General features: G+C 43.8%; 1 protein-coding gene across 7 annotated transcripts; it reads right to left on the bottom strand.

Moving 5' to 3' along the window:
- Positions 1–7,087: 7,087 nt before the first annotated feature.
- Positions 7,088–13,977, bottom strand: LOC124665191. 7 transcript variants are annotated; one of them, XM_047202610.1, is made up of 5 exons: positions 13,876–13,977; positions 13,053–13,217; positions 12,468–12,608; positions 7,885–8,061; positions 7,088–7,748 (listed from the first exon to the last, which is right to left on the bottom strand). In XM_047202610.1, the coding sequence occupies exons 2-5, from the start codon at positions 13,192–13,194 to the stop codon at positions 7,417–7,419; spliced, it is 792 nt and encodes a 263-aa protein (XP_047058566.1). In that variant the 5' UTR covers positions 13,195–13,217; positions 13,876–13,977; the 3' UTR covers positions 7,088–7,416. The 7 variants fall into 7 exon arrangements, with proteins under 7 accessions (XP_047058566.1, XP_047058564.1, XP_047058565.1 ...); XM_047202608.1 differs by having other exon boundaries at positions 13,053–13,231; positions 13,876–13,974; XM_047202609.1 differs by having other exon boundaries at positions 13,053–13,231; positions 13,880–13,967.
- Positions 13,978–22,953: the final 8,976 nt, after the last annotated feature.

Raw genomic sequence — 22,953 nt, 5'->3', positions numbered from 1 at the left:
TGCGTGATCTCTTGTCTACTGCTGGAACAAAATTGCTGTACTCTACAGCTTACCACCCACAGACGGACAGCCAGACGGAGCGGGTTAATCAGTGTCTGGAGATGTACCTCCGCTCCGCCATCCAGGAGGCTCCTCGCAAATGACGATGCTGGCTGCGGGCGGCAGAATTCTGGTACAATTCAAGTCACCATGCTTCTGTCTTTTTCTCCTTTTAAAGCTCTCTACGGCCGTGAGCCGAATCTGGAATTGATGGTGCATTGGGGTGATCAAGGAAACACCTCAGAGGATTTTGATTGGGCAGCTCATACTGCACAATTGCGCGCGCAACTGGCTCGTGCTCAAGAGCGATTCAAGAAGGCTGATAGACATCGCACAGAGCGCTCGTTCAAGGTGGGTGATCAGGTATTGCTCAAGCTGCAGCCATATGCTCAATCATCAGTGGCAAATCGTCCATGTCGTAAGTTGGCATACAAGTATTTTGGGCCTTTTCCAATGGATCAGAAGATTTGAAATTTGGCATACAAACTGATGTTGCCAGCGGATGCACGGGTACATCCAGTGTTTCATGTTTATCAACTCAAGCCATTTACACCAAACTACACTCCAGTGTTCGGAGAGCTTGCTCATCCTCCGGACTTAACAACTGCTGATCTGTCACCAATAGCTATTCTGGATCGCCGTTTGAGGAAGAAAGCAAACATACCAGTGGTGCAAGTACCGATTCAGTGGAATAATCATTCACCTGAAGCAGCAACATGGGAGGACTATGACGTGCTTCGCCATCGATACCCTAGCTACTGCAGGCATTTGGGAGGAAGTTTCATCTCAAGAGGAGGCCATTGTCACAGATGCCCCTGACTAATCGTCGACAGTTTCGTCAGTGACATTGTGTCAAGAAAGTGCAAGGAGTTAGTATGGGCCCTGGGCTGTTTGTTGTGTTCCGCCGCTTGTGGCAGTCATGTGTGCGTGAGTCTGGTGTTAGGATGATCTCCAACGTGGTCGAACCCAACGGATCGAGCACGACCCTTTGACCTCGTCCGCGCCCTGATCGGGAGCGCCCAACCGCATCTCTGGTTGGTAGGCCCCTATCACATGTGTTATATATATATAGAGTGGTGGGGGCGGTGGCACAGATCACGAGGTTGACTGGAATGCCACTCGCCCCACTAACGGACCTACCGATCTAGGTTTAGCACAGTGCCGACGGGAAGCTCCGCCGCCACCACTCCCTCACGGATCCGCCGCCGTCACCACGTCAACGTCGACGGGTTCGTCCTCCTCAAGGGAGAAGGTAAACATCACAACATTCACAGTATCTTCCTCTCCCTCTCACAGTACATGAACACAATTCGTTACAGAGATAGTCTCTACTCGATTAGATCTACAGTAGTTGATCCATAGCATCTTAACATCTGGGAGTTAAATACCTGAACCTGTACCAGAACTGGCTATCGAATGAATAGAAGGCTGAAGCGTATTCTCATCCTCTACCTCTCGCTCTCACCTCCTTGCTTGCTCCTCTCACCCTAGAATTCAAATACTCTCCAATTCCTGGTTCGATTGGATTATATCGAGATCTAGTCGTGACAGACATCAGCTGTCGCATAAATAATATTTCTGTTAGAGGTCAGCAAAAATGAAAAAGGCGAACTCTAGTTACTATCAAGTTTATTCATCAGTTATCTAGAGCCTCATTTGATTCCATTTTTTGTTCATTGGTATTGCCAGGTTAACATGAACATCTTTTTGTAGTTCGGGGCAGGGTGCGAGCCGTTTTGACCGGGGCGAAAATGTCGCCCGACCATCGGATTCAATCCGACGGCCAGGGTTGAGCGGCTCACGCCGAGCAGGCCTTGGGCTGCCAGGCGGGCCAGGCCGCTGTGTTGGGCCGTGTCTAACGGGCGTCGAAGAGACGCACCAGGCGGTGCACAAAGTTTTCCTTGCCCGCCTGGGCCATGGGCCGCACGGGCCAGGAGAGGCCAGGCGTGAACGCGCACTGACGCAGCAGGCCGTGGGCCAAAAGACGAGCTGCGCACAGTTTTACAGTTTTTTCTGTTTTATTATTTTACAGAGGCTTTTTTAGTCAATTTTTGGGCTGTTTTTAGGCCTAATTTTGTCCAATTTTTTTCTGAATAAATAGAACCAACGTGGTATTTGTTCAGGAATTAAAAGGTGAAAGTTTATGCCTCTGAAAAGTTTAAAAGTTAATAGTTTAAAGTCAAAGTTTTCACTGCAATAGTAAAAGAAGCATTTTTGTCAAGTTTTTTCCTGAGCAAATTGAACCAACGAGATATTTGTTCTAGGAAATTAAAAAGTAACAGAGATGCTTCTGAAAGTTTTAAAGTTTAATGAATTCAAAGTTTCCGCTGCGAATAGTTAAAGTTGCATTTTAATTTTGAAAAAAATACAAAAGTGATAATCAAAATTTTAAAGAAATGATTAAAGTGATTATTGTGACAATTATGGTTATGTTATTTTTGGACCAACATTATTAATGACATGATCATGTTTTTTTTTTGCAATAAGGTGTGCATTTATCTCTATTTTTGCCCAACGGTGATATAGTTTTAATTGTACAAACGTACTGTATGTTCTAATTTTGACCAACATTGGATTATTGCATGCAATTGTTGTTATGATCTCTTTTCATTGTGGTTTGAAGGAGGGCACTACTTGATGAGCTGCATCAAGGATGTTTCCAACCCTCAGAGGTGACAACTACACTGAGTGGGGAAAAGAAGGTCGATTTCTGCTGAGGTGGACTGGGTTCCCACAGTCGGTCAGACCAAATTGATCCAGTCAGAAATGACAAGGATAATGATGCTGCATGACAGAATAAAAAGTGGCTAAGTGCCATTTATAAAGAATACAATTGAGAACGCTATTGTGGGCTCAATTGCAGAGTGTGCTTCCGTAGGGGAGTACCTTGAAAGAATAAAGAGCCAGTTCACTGGTTCTTGAAAGATATGTGCGACCCAGCTGCTGAAGCAACTGGTGACAGAAAAGTACACATAGACATGAAGGACATGGCGAGTGTGTCATATGGTTGTAATAATGCTTATGTGGGGTTGCTTTACTCCATGATGAGCTTTATTTATTGTCCTTGCGTGAAAAAGGAGATGTCTTTGTGTAATGTGAATGAGAAGGTATCCGTGTCGGAAAAAAGAACAAAAGAAAAGAAAAGGAACTGATGAATCATCGAAATTATGGCATTGTCGCTTAGGCCATATTTAGAGGGGGAGAATAGAAAGACTCGTCGTTAAAAATGATATTCTTCCTCCATTAGAATTCTCAGACATAGAACAGTGCATCGATTGCATTAAAGGAAAATTTGTAAAGCAAATTAAAAAGGGTGCAAATCGAAGCACAAGAACACTGAAATAATTCACACCGAGATATGTGGACCATTTCCTATGAAAAGTGTGGATGGCTATGATTCGTTCATAACATTCACCGGATGATTACTCCCAATATGGTTATATTTATCCAATAAAAGAAAGAACAGAAGCGTTGGATAAATTCAAAATATTCAAAGTTGAAGTTGAAAATCAGCATGATAAAAGAATAAAGATAGTCAGGTCTGATCGTGGAGGGGAGTACTACGGTCGACATACTCCATATGGCCAAGTCGCTGGACCTTTTGCAAGGTTCTTACAGGAGACTGGAATAGTTGCCCAGTACTCGATGTCGGGCGAACCTCAGCAGAATAGGGTAGCTGAAATGCGCAACCGTACCCTTATGGATATGGTGCGCAGTATGATGAGCTATTCCACCCTACCATTGTGATTGTGGATTGAGGCGTTAAAAAACCGCTATTCACATTCTAAACAGATTACCAAGCAAATCGGTGCCCAAAACACCGTATGAGCTATGGACAGGGAGAGTGCCTTCTCTAAACCACCTGAAAGTGTGGGGGAGCCCTACTGAGGCCAACGTATTCAATCCAAATATCGCAAAGTTAGATACCAAAACAGTCAGCTGCCATTTTATTGGCTATCCTGAAAAGTCAAAAGGTTATCGTTTCTACCTGTCCGCAGAAATACACAAAGTTTGTGGAAACGAGACATGTTGTCTTCTTAGAGGACGAAATGATGAGGGGGAGCATGGTAGCTCGGAAAATTGATCTTGAGGAGAAGAGGGTGCATGCACCTAATCCGATGACTCAGGAGCAATTTTTTGCGCTACCATGTGCACCTGTACCGATGATCCCTGCGATTGTGGTGCAAGCGCTTGTTGTGACTCCACCCATGACAACGATGAGTGAAAATTCGGAACCTGTCCGTCAGGAGTCGAATGAACCATTTGTTGAGCATGAAAGGGAGCAACAACAGCCACATCCTGAAGCTGAGCCACAAGTTGAGGAACAGAATGCTCCAGAGATTGAGGCCCCTAGAAGGTCTACAAGGGCTAGAGAATCAGCCATTTCGACTGATTACAAAGTTTACAACACAGAAACAGTTCATATGGAAGGTGATCCCACTTCATATGAAGAAGCCATGAGAAGCCCTGATTCATCAAAGTGGGTGGAGGCCATGGAAGACGAAATGAGATCGATGAGTACCAACAATGTTTGGGACTTAGAGAATATTCCTAAAGGAGCCAAATCAGTGGGCTGCAAATGGGTCTACAAAATAAAATATGACTTCAATGGGAATATCGAAAAGTATAAAGCACGACTTGTGGCAAAAGAATTTACACAAAGAGAAGGGATAGATTACAATGAGACATTTTCTCCGGTCTCATGTAAGGATTCTTTCAGAATCATAATGGCACTAGTTGCACATTTTGATTTAGAGTTGCATCAAATGGATGTAAAGACGACATTTCTAAATGGGGATTTAGAAGAAAATGTCTACATAAAACAACCTAAGGATTTTATCATGGAAGGCAAGGAAGAAATGGGATGCCGCCTAAAGAAATCCATTTATGAATTAAAGCAAGCCTCCAGACAGTGGTATCTAAAGTTCAATGAGACAATTAAGAGATTTGGATTTAAAGAAAATATTGAGGATATTGCGTTTATGCAAAGTTCAAAAGTGGGAAATATATTTTCCTAATCTTGTATGTGGATGATATTCTGCTTGCCAGCAGTGATGTTAGTCTACTGCAAGAGACAAAGAAGTTCTTGTCCTCAAATTTTGATATGAAAGATCTTGGTGAAGCGTCGTATGTTTTGGGCATAGAAATTCACCGAGATAGGAACAATGGAGTATTAGGACTATCGCAAAAGGCTTATTTAGAAAAGATTCTAAGTAAGTATAATATGCATAAGTGCAGTGCCACACCTGCTCCTATAGTCAAGGGCGGCAGTTTTGGGAAACATCAAAGTCCCCAAAATCAATACGAGCTCGATCAAATGAAAGCGGTTCCATATGCTTCGGCCATTGGAAGCCTACAATATGCACAAGTGTGCACTCGCCCTGACTTAGCATTTATCACCGGAGTACTCAGTAAATATCAAGAAAATCCAGGCTTTGAACACTGGAAAATGGTAAAGAAGGCATTACGTTATGTGAAAGGCACAAAGAATTACATGCTAACATACAGAAGATCCGATTTCCTAGAAATAAGAGGGTATTCAGATGCAGATTTTGCGGGGGATAAAGATGATAGAAAAGCCACATCTGGATATGTATTCACCCTCGCAGGGTGAGCTATTTCTTGGAGAAGCTCCAAACAGACGATAGTTGCATCATCCACGATGTATGCAGAATTTATAGCATGTTATGAAGCCACGGGGCAGACATTATGGTTAAAGAAATTCATACCCGACTTGAAAGTGGTAGATTGTATTGACAAACCACTAAAGATGTACTGCGACAATGAGCCCGCAGTATTTTATGCTCACAACAACAAGTCGAGTACAGCTACGAAACCGATTGGGGTTAAGTATTATGTTGTGAAACACAAGGTCCAGGATCAAACAATAAGTCTCGAGCATATAAGGACAAAAGATATGCTTGCGGATCCGCTAACGAAAGACTTACCACCCAGCGTGTTCAAGGAGCACGTAGCCGGCATGGTTTTAAGGGAAAGTCTTACCTATCCTGGATCATAAGAGGCCCAAAAGTAAAAGAATTTGTTTCAAAACAAAGAAGTGTATTGTGGCTGTCTGATTCTATCGGCAATAGAGCTGTGACGATGAAACATGCCCTATGGACTGATCCAAAATGAAACGAATAAAGTAAAAGTATAAAGTTAAAAGAAAGGTTGAGATCAAGGGGGAGAATGTTAGGATGATCTCCAACGTGGTTGAACCCAACGGATCGAGCACGACCCTTTGACCTCGTCTGCGCCCTGATCGGGGGCGCCCAACCGCATCTCTGGTTGGTGGGCTCCTGTCGCATGTGCTATATATATAGAGTGGTGGGGGCGGTGGCACAGATCACGAGGTTGACTGGAGTGCCACTCGCCCCACTAATAGACCTACCGATCTAGGTTCAGCACAGTGCCGACGGGAAGCTCCGCCGTCACTACTCCCTCACGGATCCGCCGCCGTCACCACGTCAACGTCGACGGGTTTGTCCTCCTCAAGGGAGAAGGTAAACATCACAACATTCACAGTATCTTCCTCTCCCTCTCACAGTACATGAACACAATTCGTTACAGAGATAGTCTCTACTCGATTAGATCTACAGTAGTTGATCCATAGCATCTTAACATCTGGGAGTTAAATACCTGAACCTGTACCAGAACTGGCTATCGAATGAATAGAAGGCTGAAGCGTATTCTCATCCTCTACCTCTCGCTCTCACCTCCTTGCTTGCTCCTCTCACCCTAGAATTCAAATACTCTCCAATTCCTGGTTCGATTGGATTATATCGAGATCTAGTCGTGACAGACATCAGCTGTCGCATAAATAATATTTCTGTTAGAGGTCAGCAAAAATGAAAAAGGCGAACTCTAGTTACTATCAAGTTTATTCATCAGTTATCTAGAGCCTCATTTGATTCCATTTTTTGTTCATTGGTATTGCCAGGTTAACATGAACATCTTTTTGTAGTTCGTTTTGGCAAGACTTTCCAAGTTTTTCTTTTCCCTGATAGAGCATGTGGAAGTCAAAGCATTTTCATTCAGCTTGTTCCCACAAAAGAAAAAGAACTTCGGTGTATCCTTCATTAACATCATGCAATATTAACCAATGGTTATTACACTTCTTGATACATGAAGCCTTTAAAATAAATTTAATCATTCTTTGATTCACACAAATAGGATCAAATCCATCTGTGATAAGAATTACACAAAATAAAACATTCTTTTGCATCCATCATCATCAAGGTCAAACCCAAAATCGAATAACTTTGAAGTGAACAAACAACTGCAAACTGTACACCATCCATAGCCCCCATCCAGACAATCCAGTTTTGAAGAAAATAAAATGATTGATAAATCCTGCAGCTGACCTGCCACACAAGCCTAGTCTTTCTTCTTGTCAGCTGGGGAGCAGAACCTCTCAAAGAGCTTGGCGAAGAATCCAACGAGATCCATTCGGTTCTTGGGGTTGTCTTTCTCCACCTCGCGATTTACTTCCTCAGGCTTGTCTCCTTCTGCTGGAGTTTCAGTTTCAGCAGCGGTCTCAGCTGGAACCTCAGTTTCATCTCTGGCTGTTTCATGCGGCTGCGCAGCTGCGACAATAGTCTGAATCTCTTCCACAGCCTGCTCTAGGATGTTTGACTCTTTGGTCTTGTCGACCGAGGTCTCGCCTTCTTCGGTCTTCTCCTCAGCCTCAGTTTCTTTCTCTTTGGATTCTGTATGCATCGAAGATGGTTCAAATTGTAGAAACATGATGATCAGGTTGCAAATAATCTGAGGGTGGACAAAACAATGCTTCCTTGTTTGTCTCCTAATTGCAGAAAAGTGATATGCTAGATCAAAACTTTTTACCATGTTTGCCCAGATGTAGAACGTCAGCAACTTTTTCCAGCACTTCTGGGTGACTCTTCACATTGTCAAGGACTGAGTGGACCTTTTCCATCACATCTGGGTTACTTTTCACCTTGTCCAGCATCGAATTGAAAGCATCCATGTCCTCCTTTCCTTGTTCTTCTTCACTTCCTTGACCTTTAGAAATTGACAAAAATACGTTTCAGAACTATAGTTGGCAGTTCAATTCAGAGGCATCAAAACTATGCTAGAAAACTCCTCATGCCATCAAGAAACTGGAAAGCACATTTTCGCATATGGAACTTAGGGCATCTCCAACCGGGCGACCCAAACGGACGCGCTGGGCCGTCCGTTTTGGGCCGTTTGGGTCGCCGCCCGGACACGCGGACAGCGCCCCACGTCCGCGTGTCCGTTTGGGTCGCACGCTGCGCCCAACGCGGCGACCCAAACAGACGCCACGTGGTTCGTCTTCCTTGCGCGGCACTGCGCCATGGCAGGCCTCGACGGGACAGCCATGGTGGGCGGTGGAACGCGCGGGAAAGTTCCCGCGCGCACCAAGGTTCCCGCGCGCGCGAAAACGCCATTGGCGCGACCGACCGCCCAAGTTTCCCGCCAGGCCGCCGGCTATAAAAGACGGCGGCGGTCTCACACAGACCGCAACACCATCCTCCCCGCCCCCCCCCCGCCTTCTCCGTCGCCATGCCGCGCACCCTGCAGGCCACATGGGCCAAGCTCTCCCTCGCCGCCCGGGCCAGGTTCCCGCGGACGGTGGAGGAGGAGCGCGCGGACTCGCGGTGGGTCGCCGACGACGAGGCGCTCCGCGTCGCTGCCGAGGCGGCGGCAAAGAAGGCCGGTGACGCGGAGATGGGGGAAGCGGCCGCGGAGGGCTGGCACGAGACCCCGGACGGCTGGTACGCGGCCGTGGAGGAGGGGGCGGACGCCGCGGAGGAGCCCGTCGCCGCGGAGGACCTCGCGCTGGCGAACATCAACGCCGCCATCGAGGAGCGTCTCGCCGACCTCACGCGCGTGACGAAGGAGCACGAGGGCATCCGGCGGGCCGGCCGCCGCCGCTAGGCGACCTCCTCGGCCGGAAGAACGAGCTGCTCGCTATGCGAGCAGCCCGTGACCTCATCCGGATGCCGCCGCCCGAGCGGCGCGCCCGGGAGGAAGCTGCGTCGGCGGAGCGCGGCCGGCAAGAGCGCATGCGCCGGCGGCAGGGCAACCACGAGGCCCAGAAAGCCGGCCGCGTCCGCCTGGAGGCGCGCACCGCTGTGGAACGCGCCGCCCTGCAGGAGCTTGAGCTATGCGGGAAGCGGATGGTTCCGCCTCAGGAGGCGGAGCGCGAGCGCGCCCGAGCTGCGCTGGCGGAAAGGAGGAGGATGATGCCCTCCGTCCAAGCTGCCGAGGCCCGCGAAGCCGCCCGCGCCGCCGCCGACGCCCGCGCCGCCGCCGACGCGCCACCCAGCCCGTAGGAAGCTGGAGTGGAATCCTCACGCGTACAGGCCGCCCGCGTCGAGTGAAATCCACGGCCCCGACGGCGAGCCGGCGAGGAGTCGCCGGCGAGGCCGCCGGCCCCGTACGTATTTAGGATAGAAGTAGTAGCTAAAAAAAAATTGTAATGAGTTCTATTTAATGAAACATATTATTTATGCCTATGACACGCGGGCCAGGGGCGGACAGCGGGCGGACGCGAGCGACCAGCCTTTCGCGTCCGCGGCCACGCAAACCCGGCCAAGATTTGGGTCAGGTTTGCGTCGTTCCGGACGCCGCGGGCATCCGTTTTAGGGATGGGTCCACGCGCTGGGCCGGGTTTTTGTCCGGCTGGACCCATCCGGACGCGCGGGCGCGGGATGGGTCGCCCGGTTGGAGATGCCCTAAATACCAGTAGTTAAAGAAAAAACTTGCAGACTTTGATAAATCCAATCACTCAACTTTTGGGTATCAAATATCGATATGTCCGGAACATAAGAACCAGATAAACAAGAATTGAAGTTGGCAGTGACTGGACCAGAATTCAGACATCGGTAGTAAACGCAGTAAGGAATACGATCATAGAAACACATGGCAGCTAAGCAACGTAAGGAATCTGATTATAGACACATATGAAAGCTATAACGAATGGCAAAGCATAATTAACAAGAGTTCCCCAGTTTTTTTAAGGAAGTAGGAAAAATCTGATCAACCTTGAAAGGGAAGGATTAAGTTCCTTTCGAAGAACAACAAGAGGTTGGCAATCCCTTACAAAATCATGCGCACAAAGCAAAGAATGAAGAGATCCGGAGACAGAGGCTCGGAAGAAAAAGTTCTCCTATCTTATCCGTAATATTGGTTAAATCAAACTACAGAGGAAGAAGAGACCTTACCAGTTGGAACCTTCGGATTTGGTGGAAAGCTAAGGTTGCAATAAATGGGGAAAGCAAAGCAGAAGGAATCCTAAAGGGACAAGCTTATAATCTGCACGAGAGGCTGAAGAACTATGGATTGTTGTTGGGTTTGGATCTGTGACTAAGGGCTCTAACGGAGCTCCTTGATCTAGATGAAGAGAATCAGGCTGACGTTCAGGCACTATAAGTAGAGACTGCCGAAGCATGATACAAGAGCTGCTGTACATGGTAGTGGTAGGGCAGTGCAGGAGGGTGACAGCTAGATATAATACACACTGGCAACCTGCAAACATTGATTGTAGTTGGTGGAAGAAGATTTTGCGTTACTGCATGCACGATAAAGAGTTTTTGTGGTCATACAGACTGTTTTCTTAGTATTTTTTTATTTGGTTTACTTGATCAACGATATCAGAAAGAAGAATATACGACATTACAGTTGGATCCTGTGTTATTTAGCAGTTTGTTTTTTACTCCTGGCTGGACTAATTGCGTTAAATTAAGGGTTTGCTGTACAATATGCGTCTGTGTCAATGTCAACTAACCATCTGGCACATGGAGGCCAGCTAGAAGGACACACGAACATGATGCCTGAGCTGTAACTGACGAAGCTCTTCGTCAGAATAAGATAGGAAAGCTATAGCTGGGTATGGGCAGCCCGACCCAGCCCAAAAATCTCAAACCGGCCCGGGTCAAGATTGCATGTCAGGCTGGGCTCGGGCCTGAATTTTGAGCCTGATGGTCGGGCCGGGCCCAGACCTCCAAAATGCGCAATTTAGGCATGAGTTGGGACGGGCCGGGTTTTCCCATGTTTTGGGCTGGGCTTGGGCCTGATTTCTAGGCCCGATGGTCAGCCTGGGCCAGGCTCGGGCCTGAATTTTGAGCCTGGTGGTCGGCCGGGCCCAGGCCTCCAAAATGCGTGATTTAGGCAGGAGTTGGGACGGGCCGGGTTTTCCCGTTTTGGGTTGGGCTCGGGCCTGATTTCAGGCCCGACAGTCAGCCTGGGCCAGGCTCGGCCCTGCATTTTAACTTCGGGCTTTTTCAGGCCCGGCCTGAGTTTTGCCTAGGTATAAGCATCCAACAAGTCCTCTACTTTGCTTACAATGATTTTTCTGAATATGGGATGCAGTAAAGCTAACTGTTTTAATATATAAATATATTTTTCTTTGTGATTTCAGATCATGAATGGCCCTTTATGGATAAAAACAAGCTGGAAAATGGTATCAGGTACATCCTAAATCACACATGCCCAGACGTCCTACATAATTATTGTGCATAAAGGTGCTTTTCCTTGGAAGTAAAGCTAAAGATAGACCACCAGAAAAACCATGTAGCTCATGCAAGTTGTAACTATGAAATGCTGAAATCTAAACGGCAGTTTGTTGGTTGGGCCATCAAAATAGTAATCTTTAGCGGTCAGGATCATGTTATAAATCAACATGTGTTGGGCCCAGTTTCGAATCATGTGCACTCACTGACTCACACAAGAAGCCAAAAATATCACATACCTTACATTTTTTTCGATAATCAGCAGAAAAATTCACATGCCTTATTTTTTTAGAACAAGCAGCAAAAATTCACATAACTTACATACTAATATTATTTCGAGAAAATTCCAAGTTAAGTTTGCCATCGCCAAATTTCAGTTAGATGGATTCTTGTAGAAGTTCAAAGAAATCATGGCATCCTAAGAAAATGGTAGGCCTAATGCGTCATATCTCGATTCAAATATGGCGATGATCCATTATCATGATCTGAACCAACCTATTCTAGGAGTATGGGTGGAATTAACTTCTGCAGACTACCTGTTATATTACTTTTTTTTATCGATTACATGACTTGTGGATTTCCTTCAAAAGGGTATCAGAAAATAAAAGGATATCTCACCTAATCAGAAAACTATCTAATACTGTATTACATAGACTAGTTTTATCCATCTTCTCCTTGTCAGACAAACAAGGGGCACTGTGCACACTGTGCAATTTGTTGTTACGACTGCTGAGGCTGTCTGCCAACTGCTGCATAGTGCTAGTTTCTTCGTATCTCCTAAATGTTGATTTATGTTCCTAACCATTTTGATCTAATTCACGGATGAATGAGGAACTGCACTATTTAATATTATATATTTCTATCTTTGAAATGGTCACACATTGAAGGTACATAATTTTCTTTTGACGTGACTTTGAATTGAATACGATTTACCTAGTTCATTTGAACGGCTGACTTCTGAATGACCTCCAATATCCTCTTTCGCTTTCTCAAGAATGACTGAGCCCCTCTCTACGATTGTTTCAATGCCTTCCTTCACATCCTCTTGAACCTGTTCGGACCTCTCCTCCACGTCTGCCAATCAGCTTGGAATGTCAGGGTGGAGACAAATTATTAAGGTTACACATCATGGGCAGCTGTCTATTAGGACTTAGGAAAGGTAACATGGAACAATTATGGAGGCATTTAGAATTGTGAAAGATGGCATGGAAATTAATATAATAACACCATTTCAACTCTGAAACCTTCTACCTTGATTAATTATAGCTGTTAATCTACTGTTCAACTGTTGGGTTCATGTGGGAAGCAAAAGTTCCCTTGTGCTGGTCTAAAATACGAAGCTACTTTCAGAAGGAGTATTATTTATGCAGGTTATCTATTCAGAAAAAGCCTATTTTTTTTTGTCTCAAATGATAAAAGTTGTATTAGCAATTCCATTCTCATGTTCATTGTAAGCTTGATAGGCATTCTTGTAAACTTTTTTTTTTTCTGAAAATGGATGGAACGAGAACGACTAACCATTCTTGGCTGACCTGAAGCTTCCTGCAAGAGCACCAAGTCCCCCCTTGGTGCGATCCAACAAGTCGTTCTTCCCACGGCTACTTTTGTCCTTCTTCGGCGATGATCCATCTTTCTTTGAATTCTTCCTCTGAAAAAACATCTTGTTTTGCTTCTCCTCTTACACTACAACAGTACAACTGTTGGTTTAAAAAGTGAACAAAACATAAGCAGTCAGCCAAGAGCATATTTCCTGAAAGCTAAATGCAAAATTGTGTTGATGTGATGTATCATTAACATGGTGGATTGTCGCTGTCTCGAATCATATTCCTAAAAGCAAAATGATGCAGCTCAAGCTTGTGCCTGAGAAGATAGTACTAGACTACTAGTCCATGTTCTTCGGACAAATAGAGAAAAAAGCAGAGCACCCATTTTTTCGAAATGGGGCATCCCCAGCCTCTGAATCAATTGATGCATACAGCTTTATTTTATTAATAACTCAGCAGTACAGCATATTATCTCAGAGCACCCATTGGTTGTTCTGAAACATGGTCTCTATTGCCTAACGATGTAAATAATTGTTTTGGTCCTAGCAACTGAAATCTTAAGAGGGATACTCGAACAACAAGCGCCGGAGCTTGTCGCGGATGACGAAAAAGAGCAGAATTGCACAATAACATGAGCAGTGTATCCAGGTGAACAGGAACAGCACCTATATAAGTCATCAAGCTCATGACAGACAACAGCAACAACCCTCGCTAGAAAACAAGAGAAGAAAAATGGAAAAAGGAAGCAAGACAACAAGAAACATATGTAGAAGCATGTGGGCATGAGAATATCTTACCTACCTTCCTTGATATGATGAGAGAATGGAGAGGAGTTGCGAAAGAGAAGAGAAGAGCGACAGGGGGGATACGCAGAGGAATAATCTGCTCCTCCCTTTATGGCTTTATGTATAGAATGGAGGTATTCAGCTATTAGTCGTTGCCACATTCAAGCCTGTCGTCCTGTCGGATTCGGGTGCCCCAACCCGTAACCTTTAGCTTCAAATTCTTGGATAACTTCTCAGCATGGCCATTCCGTTTCTTTACTGAATCAACAACACGGGATTAAAAGGGAAATTTGTTTATATGGTTCCTGTGTTGACTTAACCTGCACAATCCTGTTTTATGGGCGAGGCGTGCACACAGCACAAGCGTGTCAGATTTATACAAGTAAGAAGAAAATGTAAGCTCAACTTGAAGTGCTAAACAGGAGTCTAATTGGCCTATCTTGTAGACTTGCTTTAGCGTGTACGTCGCAACGCAATAGACTTGAAATGGATAAGTTTCGACGAGTCTTCGAGGATACTACCGCGCGCTTCTCGGAAATTTAGCCTTAGTCATCAATTATTTACTCTGGATTCCATCGCTACAACCGATGAGAGCTTCAACTGACTAGGATGTTTCTTGTTTTCAGATGATTACGAAAACCTTGCATCAATCATTCAAATGCCAGAAGAATATCTAACTTGTAGCGCACCGTTAAATTTATCATCTCAGTTTTTTTGCTTTAGAAATATCTTAGCAAATGTATAGTTGTTTCTTATTATGCTAGCAGGCTTAATGGTACAACTGTGTGCATCTTAATTATGCAGAAATTAGATGTAATGCTTAAAATTTTTAAGTAATGAAGCGCTCTTTATCGTAAAAAAACAGGCTTAATGATAACTAGCAGCGATGTGGCAAAAGTGGCAGAAACAGCATGTCCTGTTATCGTGATACCAAAATCGATTACGACTGAAAGAAGAAGAATTTAAGGGCAGATAGCAGCTTGCAGCTGCCATGTCCAACGGGAGAGTTGCCGATCGATCGACCACGTGTGTTTCGGCTTGGTTCACTCAGGCATTGAACCATTACCTGTAATTGAGGACACCAAGAACGTTGACGGCGACACTCATATGGTCGGCGTGACCGGATCTTTTCCCTCGTTGTGTAGCGCACGTATACCCCATTCACCTTGGCAGTGGTTGCCGCCAACCTCCCAGACTGAAAGTTCTCCTTCCTCCCATTTAAATTTATTTCTCGCGACCATTCAGCCATCACACACACGCGCACCCAAAGGCCAAAGCCGGGTTTTGATTCTGCATCATGCATGTCATTCGATAGCTAGCAACGACTTGGTTCATCATTATTTCTCATTGTCTGGACCGAAAACACAAAATGTACCGTTGATCCTACAAGATCATAACATGTTTTTCTGTTGCACCTATACATGTAGTAGTAAGATGGTGCAGACAAGACAAGTAATCGATCTTTGCATCTCTTTGACCGTTCGCTGTACGTAGCAATCTGACAGCCTGGGAGTACGATTTAATACGAGGAGGACGGTGTGCACGGAAGCTCAATTTACTAGACCAATTATAAATCGTGCTAGGAAGCATTGGCGCGGCGTGTGCCGTTATCATAACATTCCTATGGTATTATGTATAACATGTAGCATGGTTATAAGCCACTTAGGAACCCTTCGATCTGAATCATTTTTGGCCTAACTTTTTATATTATATTATAAGGAAATAAACAAGTCAAACAGTAGTACTACAATTCCAAATTATGTTTCTGTGAAATAATACAAAAACACCGTGCTCACTTTATATATAACAAAATAAACACCTACATTAGACTGCTCACAATGCATAGTATCATATAAAAGATCATGTGTATGATACTACTACATGTTACTACATCCACAATGCATGGTATCATGTATTAGTATCATAATCTTCTTATATTAATTGATTTGTAGAATCTCAATGCAGATCTATGTACAAGATGTATTTGACATTAACTTTTTTAGTACTACGTGCTATGATACGGTATCCACCTATGATACTACAATTCTCTCTCGCATCTTTAATTGCACTGTTACATCAGCTTTTTGCATTCATGAGATACATGATACTACCTATGATACTCCCATTGTGGGTAATCTTACTATTCCATTAAACTATCTCATGACTTCTTAAATATAGTGTTGTCATCGCTGCCAGTACACCAAAAAGATCTGAATAGGCAGCTCTCAAACATGTACATCATCGTCACAACCAATCGTAGCCACCATCTCATCAAGCCAAAAATTCATTCATTCCATCCATCCATTTATTTGCTCAGCCTACTATACTTGTTGGACAAAATGAATCTCTTTCAACATCTTTTATTGGAATGAAAGAATCTGAAAAGGAGGTGCAGATTGAAAATAAAATGGATGTGTTGTCCAAACAATTTGTTCCCCGGGTGAGTAACGTCGCACATAAATGAGATGGATACCTTCCCTTCCAGAAAAGCTATAAGGCAGAAACAATTTACTTTATTCAGCAACATAATCAACTGAAACCAAATGCTAAATCTGCAAAAACCTATCAACACTAATTAAAGATAAAAGACGCACGAACGTCCTACAATGCAAAAAAACATGACTTTTATATTCTCCAAAACTGAAACGTAATCATTAGAACACACACCTGCAGTGACTCACTCATGTAGGAAGTAGTAGGCAATTTGGCAAATATAAGATCGTCGAAAAGATGATGTTAGCTCTGGTGGGAAGACCGTCACATGGAATACATGGATGCCTTTTTTTCAGCAAAAACTGAACATCATGAGAGGGCTATTCTATCCAGCGTGATATTAGTTTCGACTGTACGAATTACACAGATACTTTATTAAAAGGGGATAAAAGAAGCACATGGAATTACATGAGAATAGGATATAACTACTATACTATTTGGGAACACACATCTTTTTTGTGATAGTTTTGAATTTTTTGGGGGGTTAATGTGGAGCTGACACGTGGTTTTATCAACCTGTGTTATTTTTTCATGTGCAGCTTGGGTGGATCTTGCATTTTCTACCAGGTCTGTTTTGGTCTGGTTATTCCCGTCGTGTCTACTTCTATATTAGACCTGTGTGAGTGTAGCTCATTCCTGTTTCTCCGTGGCTGTTCCCGTCTGGTCTTCGTGGTGGGGTCCACGTCCATGTGCTGGAGCGGTGCGGTGGTCGCATGTTGGTTTTTCGGCCGCGTGTCCCTCACCGCTTTGACTAAATTCTTGTCTTTTATTTTTCCCCACGTCTCTCCTCCGGCTTTTCTTCTTCCACCACACGCGCCGCCCCACCTTGGACACCGCATTGCCGCTCGCCGCTCGCCGCCATAGCCCTCGGCGGCCCGTACCCGCCCGATTCTCTCTGCTTGGTCGCTTCTTCTTGCCTCTATCCGGAACCTCCTGCTAAGCCCGACACGCTCACCTGCCGGCAACGCGTCAAGGACGACGAGGCTCCGGCAATGTTGTGGGGGTTGGGAAGGGCGACGGGCGGCCGACACCACGGCGAGGATAGTTGGCCGCCGCTGCTCCCTCCCATCTTCCTGAGCGTCGCCCCGGCAGTTTCGCCGCCGCAGCTCTCGGAAGATGGCGGGCCGCTGCCGCTCGCTGGAGATGGGCCACACCCTGAACCGGATGTGCAACGCCGACGGTCTGTACGGAAAACTCGCCGGTTCGCTCTTGTGGAGGGCCGATGGCGGTAGGTCGTGTTACCCCTGCAGCTGCACGACGCCGAGTCCCCGAGGCCGGCCTTGCATCGCGGTGGCACGCGCCGATCTGGCAGTCGTGCGAGCTCGGATGGGAATGGGTTCGTGGGGAAGTTGTCGGTATGGAGGTGGGACGGTGAGCACGGACTCCCGTGTGATACCCTCCAGGCCTCCACCGCTACAACCTTACCTAGATCTCCGCCGATCGAGGATGATGCTCAACCTCGAAGCAGGTAGCCGGGGCGTCCTCCCTGCCGAGCTACTCCTCCAGCCGGGGCGACGCGCACGCGATGATGAAGTGGGGCGCGGGCGGAGCGTCAAGGGACAAGCTCCACTTCCTGGAGCTCCGGCCGCTGTCGTGCCCCCTGGCTGCTCTCCTGCTGCGGCTATTCGTGGTAGATCGAGGGGCCTGACAGTGGCCTCATCATCTTCATATCTATGCCATCTATGTTGCTACAGCAGGTATTGGTCTTCTTCGTTTTTTTTAGGCCTGTACAATTTCCTTTCGTTCTATTCAGTTTCACTGGTCTTTGATTCATCTCAGGCTCCATTTTTTATCCTTCAATCTATAGCTAACGGGCGCGCTTCTGGTCGTCAATGTGCCGCCTCACATCTTTTTTCATGGTTACTCTCAATGCGGTAGGCTCATATCCAGTCAATTCCCCCTCTTGCAGATGAACAACACAGATTCCGTAAGCAAAGGGTTCATCTCCATCTGGCTTCTAGACGCTCCGTCCACAGGTGCTCGCTCTTGAAGACTCCCTACAGTTGAATCATTTTTGCCCTCTTTCTCCTTATCCTCAAATGTCATGCAACCCTTACTAATTACAAATCCTAAGCACCTCCTCTCCTCACCTTTACTAAATATAGATCCTAAGAGCAATTTACTACTGTAAAATAAACTGAATGCCATGTTCGATTTTGAATTGGATTTCCCGTTTTAGTGTGATTGGAGTTTATTAGTGTGATTTTCTCACATTTTTAGCGAGCTCTCCCAATGGACTGATTATCAATCTCGCAAAGTACTATATATATCAGTCCTTACATATAGTATTATATGCTGGGAGTGGTGTTTTGGAACATGGGTGCATATGCTCCCTATATTTTGAAATGCATCTTATGTACATTTTAAATTTTAAAAAATTGAAACAAAAAATTTGTACGTACATCTTCACGTGCTACGCGCTCACAAAGTTGTTTCATAAAAAATCGACTTATCATGTGACGTGTGTAAAAAAGATAAAATTCAATGCTAAACATAATGCTTTTCATAAGATAAAGTTTCTCTTTTTTACATAGACCACGAAAAATATTGGTTTTTCGTGATACTTAGCAAATGCACATACATTATGGAGATGTACATGTAGAATTTTTTACCTAAATTTTTTGACATTTCAAAATATGTTTTTTTGGTAGAGGGAGCATACGCACCCGGGAGCCGAATTGAATTTCCGATGCTTCTAAATATTGGCTTGCAAAAATAAAAGGGTTTTACTCTTTTTAGCATCATCCTACCATCTCACTCCTTTTATACCACCTTGATCAATCAACATTAGTTACCGATCAGCTGGGTACATGCTGATCTAATTTTCACCCTGCGTGCTATGCATTCATCAGATAAATCCCTTTCATAATTGTTAATGTTGGCCATAATAAACATGGAAAATAAATATAAAAGAAGCCATTAGTCCTGCTTCATGTTAATGTCATGTCGACTCCAATTATTTAACCTTATATACAACTAAGTACTTACAGCTTAATAGCAGTCTTGCTTTTATTCATACTCACGTACGTACCTTTCATCATGTATTCCTTATATATACTTATATCTGCATAAGTCATCCAGAAAATAAATTGCCAAACATGCCTTTCATTGCTTAATTAACTAATTACTTAAACTTTCTTTTTTTATTCTGGATGTTCTAGCTATATGAGATAATCTCCTAAACCCTCCATGTTCCAGTAATGACACACACACATTCACTGCTATTGTATATTCTGTGAGTTTTAGGTTTGGATGGAAACTATAGAGAGCAGATAAATGGAGAAATTGCTATTTAGCTTTGCATTTCCCCGAAAAGAAGGTTAGCATACCTCTTGTGAGGCGTGCACTGAGAATTCTTCTTTTTATGCAATATGATTCCAGTGTTCAGTTTCGACAACCAAACTATATAAATGACTGTCGAGTCAAGTTTAGATATAGAACAGTTTATAACTTACCTCGATAAATTTTGATTAACATAATATTGGAGACTTGCCGGATTAGGATATTTCCGTTTCTATTTAAAAAATGGTCCAGTTTTTGCTACAATGAAAACGCATGAAAATGCCTCATTATTTCTGCTCAGCTTTGGACAGAAAACACCTGTCAAATATGGATAACGTGTGAGTGCCTATCCTATGCAACCACCTTTTTGATTCAATGCATCCATTCATAAATAGTTTCCCCTTTTTTAGGTTTAGATAAGGCAAGGTTGCTTTTGCATCTTTGTTAAGAAAAAAAGATTCATGTGGATACAGATTGCCACAACGTTATATATATATATGTACAGGTTTTGAAATAATGACATGAATCGAAATGTTGAGGCACAAAAAAAGTACTTCAGTATGAGAACGCCCCATTTTTCTATGTCAATATCTTCTAAATGCTTTGATCACGTTCCTTTTAGCATTCCTGGTATGTCACTAGCTTTTTTAGAGCACAATAGAGGTTAATTCCAGTGACCTTTGATGGTGATATTGTCTTTTTTGTACCTTGCAGTCGGATCCAAAATTAGTTTGCCGCTCAGGAGGACATCATACTGACGGTTGTCGATGTGCCGCAGGTGTCATGGGCCAGGAAGGGGCTTGGAGCACTGCTCATAGTCATGGTGGTCTCCGGGCTGTGGAGTGTGCCCGTGTAGAGGAACTATGGGGAAGTGCTGCTCTAGGGCAGTGTTGCGATGGAGATGGAAGCGCTCGGGTGGGCCTCCTCGGCTTAAATTCTTCCGACCCACCCTCCTCGGGGGACGAGGAAAGGAGCCTCCTCCTCGGGTCGGCCAACCACCATGGACCTGCTCTTCTTTTGCTGCTCATCCTCTGTTTCTTTTATTTTCTTGGCCGCTGCTGATTTAGTCTAAAATACTAGCAACAAATCTTACGTATAAATCTTACCGACTAGGACCTATAGAGACAAGCAGTTGAGCTATAAGGAAGACCTGATTGTTTATTTTCTGTTCGGTTGTGCTGCCTTCGAGTTGTGGATATAAACCTGAAATTTTAACGGCGAGTGCATAGAGTTACTGCACATCGCTAAGCATTAAACAACGATAAACGTTGGGTCTGAGTTGACATACACGAAATCTATGACCACCGTATACCTCTCTTTGAAAGTGGTAGTATATCTGTTTGGCAAAAAAATAGAAATCATCTGAAGCTAGGTGTTTGCACTGTACATGTGCAATATATATTGGCAAGTTTGGGTATCAGGAACTGATAATTCAGTGATAGTTGATAGCATTATTACTTTTCTAGATCGATGTACCGATATGGTGCTGCAAAACAACTAGATTGTAGTTGAGGTTTTATTGTTGGGTTCAGGGATTTAATTTCTATCCGTTTAACTGAATTGGTGTGCCCTTTCTATAATGCTCTGCATTATTTACTGACAAAATATAATAATACACCATCCATTCCATGATAAAACAAGTTCCTAACATTTGCAAATATCGTATTTTCTATTAGATGTTCATTTCCGGAGAACCACATGTTATGGTCTATGTGCTTATGAAATACTTAGAAACTTATGCCACTTAGGAATTTGAGAGTTGATACTTCTTGCCGCGGCACTTCTTTTTTACTGTCCTAAGTATTTTTTTTCCATGAATGGACTATTAATTTTGATCATTTTGTTGAGTTTCTTCACTCATGATTATTTTCAGTTTTTTGCTGTATATGGTCTTCTATTCTATTTTACTACCAGTAAGTAGTAAATACTATACTCTGTCTTTCATTTTGCATGGTGGCTTCAGGTGAATTATAAAGTCATGCATGCCTAGAGGTATGCCTTTATGTTAAGAACATGAGCAGTTTTAAACTATGGATCATTCTATTAATATGTGAGAAGTGTGCTTTTATTCAGTGTATTGGTTTTTCTCATGTTCCTTTTTCTATGAGTAATTTCAAGGGTGAAAAGTGGGGCGTCAATGTTTTTGCTTTGCTCAGGCTTTCACATCATCGTTGTATTCTTATATTTTGTATCCTTTGTTACATAGAGCTGACAGGGTGTGTAACATGTTGTATTGATACTAAATAATCATAGTTATCAGTTATACATGTGTGGAAAGAGAGCATGCTAGGAGGCATCATATCTTTTAGATATGATTATTTTTTGTGTTGCTGTGACTTATAATAAGCTATGCTCGGAAGTTTTGCCTTTTGCACTCATGGGTAATAATATTTACATTTGAATGCAAGGAATGGTTGCCAGTAACAATTCCTATTTTGGAGTTCAATCCAAACTAGAGGGGATGTGAGAATGAATACCCAGTCAAGTTACTGGTGTGACAACAAAAAACGTTCATGTTTTGCAACAGCGTCTAGAGTAAGTTGTGGTATACAACAAATAGGGTTGTATTTAAAGAAGGCATGTTTTAGAAAACCTCAAGAGAAGATGACCGAGCGTACAAAACCATGATGAAAAGAGTGCTAAACCACAAGTTAAAAGCTAGCTCTCATTTCAGTCTATTAGCTTCTCAGATGCCATAGGCATAGAAAGTTGCGGAATCATCTTTTTCTAATTACCTTTTGTATCAGTTGTTGTCATACTCTTGTTATCTCTAACCAGTTGGAATTCTGCTCGCTAATTTACTTGATCCTTAAGATCAACCTTTTATGCACATAATTTCAGTTTATGATGTATCAGATTTCATCACCAACTATCTTAGAGCTTATTTTTTAACAAAGAAATATCCAAGTATGGTCTTAAAAATATTAGAACCATCGTATTACATAGTCGGCGCGGCGTGCCGCCGCGCCCATACATTGCTAGTCAATACTTATCTGGAATTGGCAGGCACGTAGCCTGTCACAAGCATGTCCCACCTTGGAACAGACAGTAATGCATACTTGGATATGATATCAATGATGAGAATAACAATTTTTTAAACAACACATACATCAAAGGAATTTAATTTGGAACGATATTAATATGAGCTCCTTTTCAGCTTTCGTCCTTCATCAAAAGTAATAACTGAGTTAGGAAGTAAAAAAAATACGATTAGCGGTGTACCAAATATTCACAAAATAGCTAAAAATGTATATTGACCTTAACCTCAATGAAAAGATGTCCCGAAACCTTGTGCAGTTCGGGCTCTAATTCCGC

This window comes from Lolium rigidum, chromosome 6 (assembly GCF_022539505.1).
Source record: "Lolium rigidum isolate FL_2022 chromosome 6, APGP_CSIRO_Lrig_0.1, whole genome shotgun sequence".
Lineage (NCBI taxonomy): Eukaryota > Viridiplantae > Streptophyta > Magnoliopsida > Poales > Poaceae > Lolium > Lolium rigidum.
Note: the sequence above shows the minus strand (reverse complement) of the source record. Positions and strands in the feature narration are given on the sequence as shown.

Coding starts and splice junctions, on each gene's coding strand:
- LOC124665191 (XM_047202610.1), bottom strand. CDS start 13,194: ATGTTTTTTCAGAGGAAGAATTCAAAGAAAGATGGATCATCGCCGAAG. Junction 12,609..13,052: donor CTTCAGGTCAGCCAAGAATG/GTTAGTCGTTCT, acceptor GCTGATTGGCAG/ACGTGGAGGAGAGGTCCGAA. Junction 7,749..7,884: donor TCTACATCTGGGCAAACATG/GTAAAAAGTTTT, acceptor CGATGCATACAG/AATCCAAAGAGAAAGAAACT.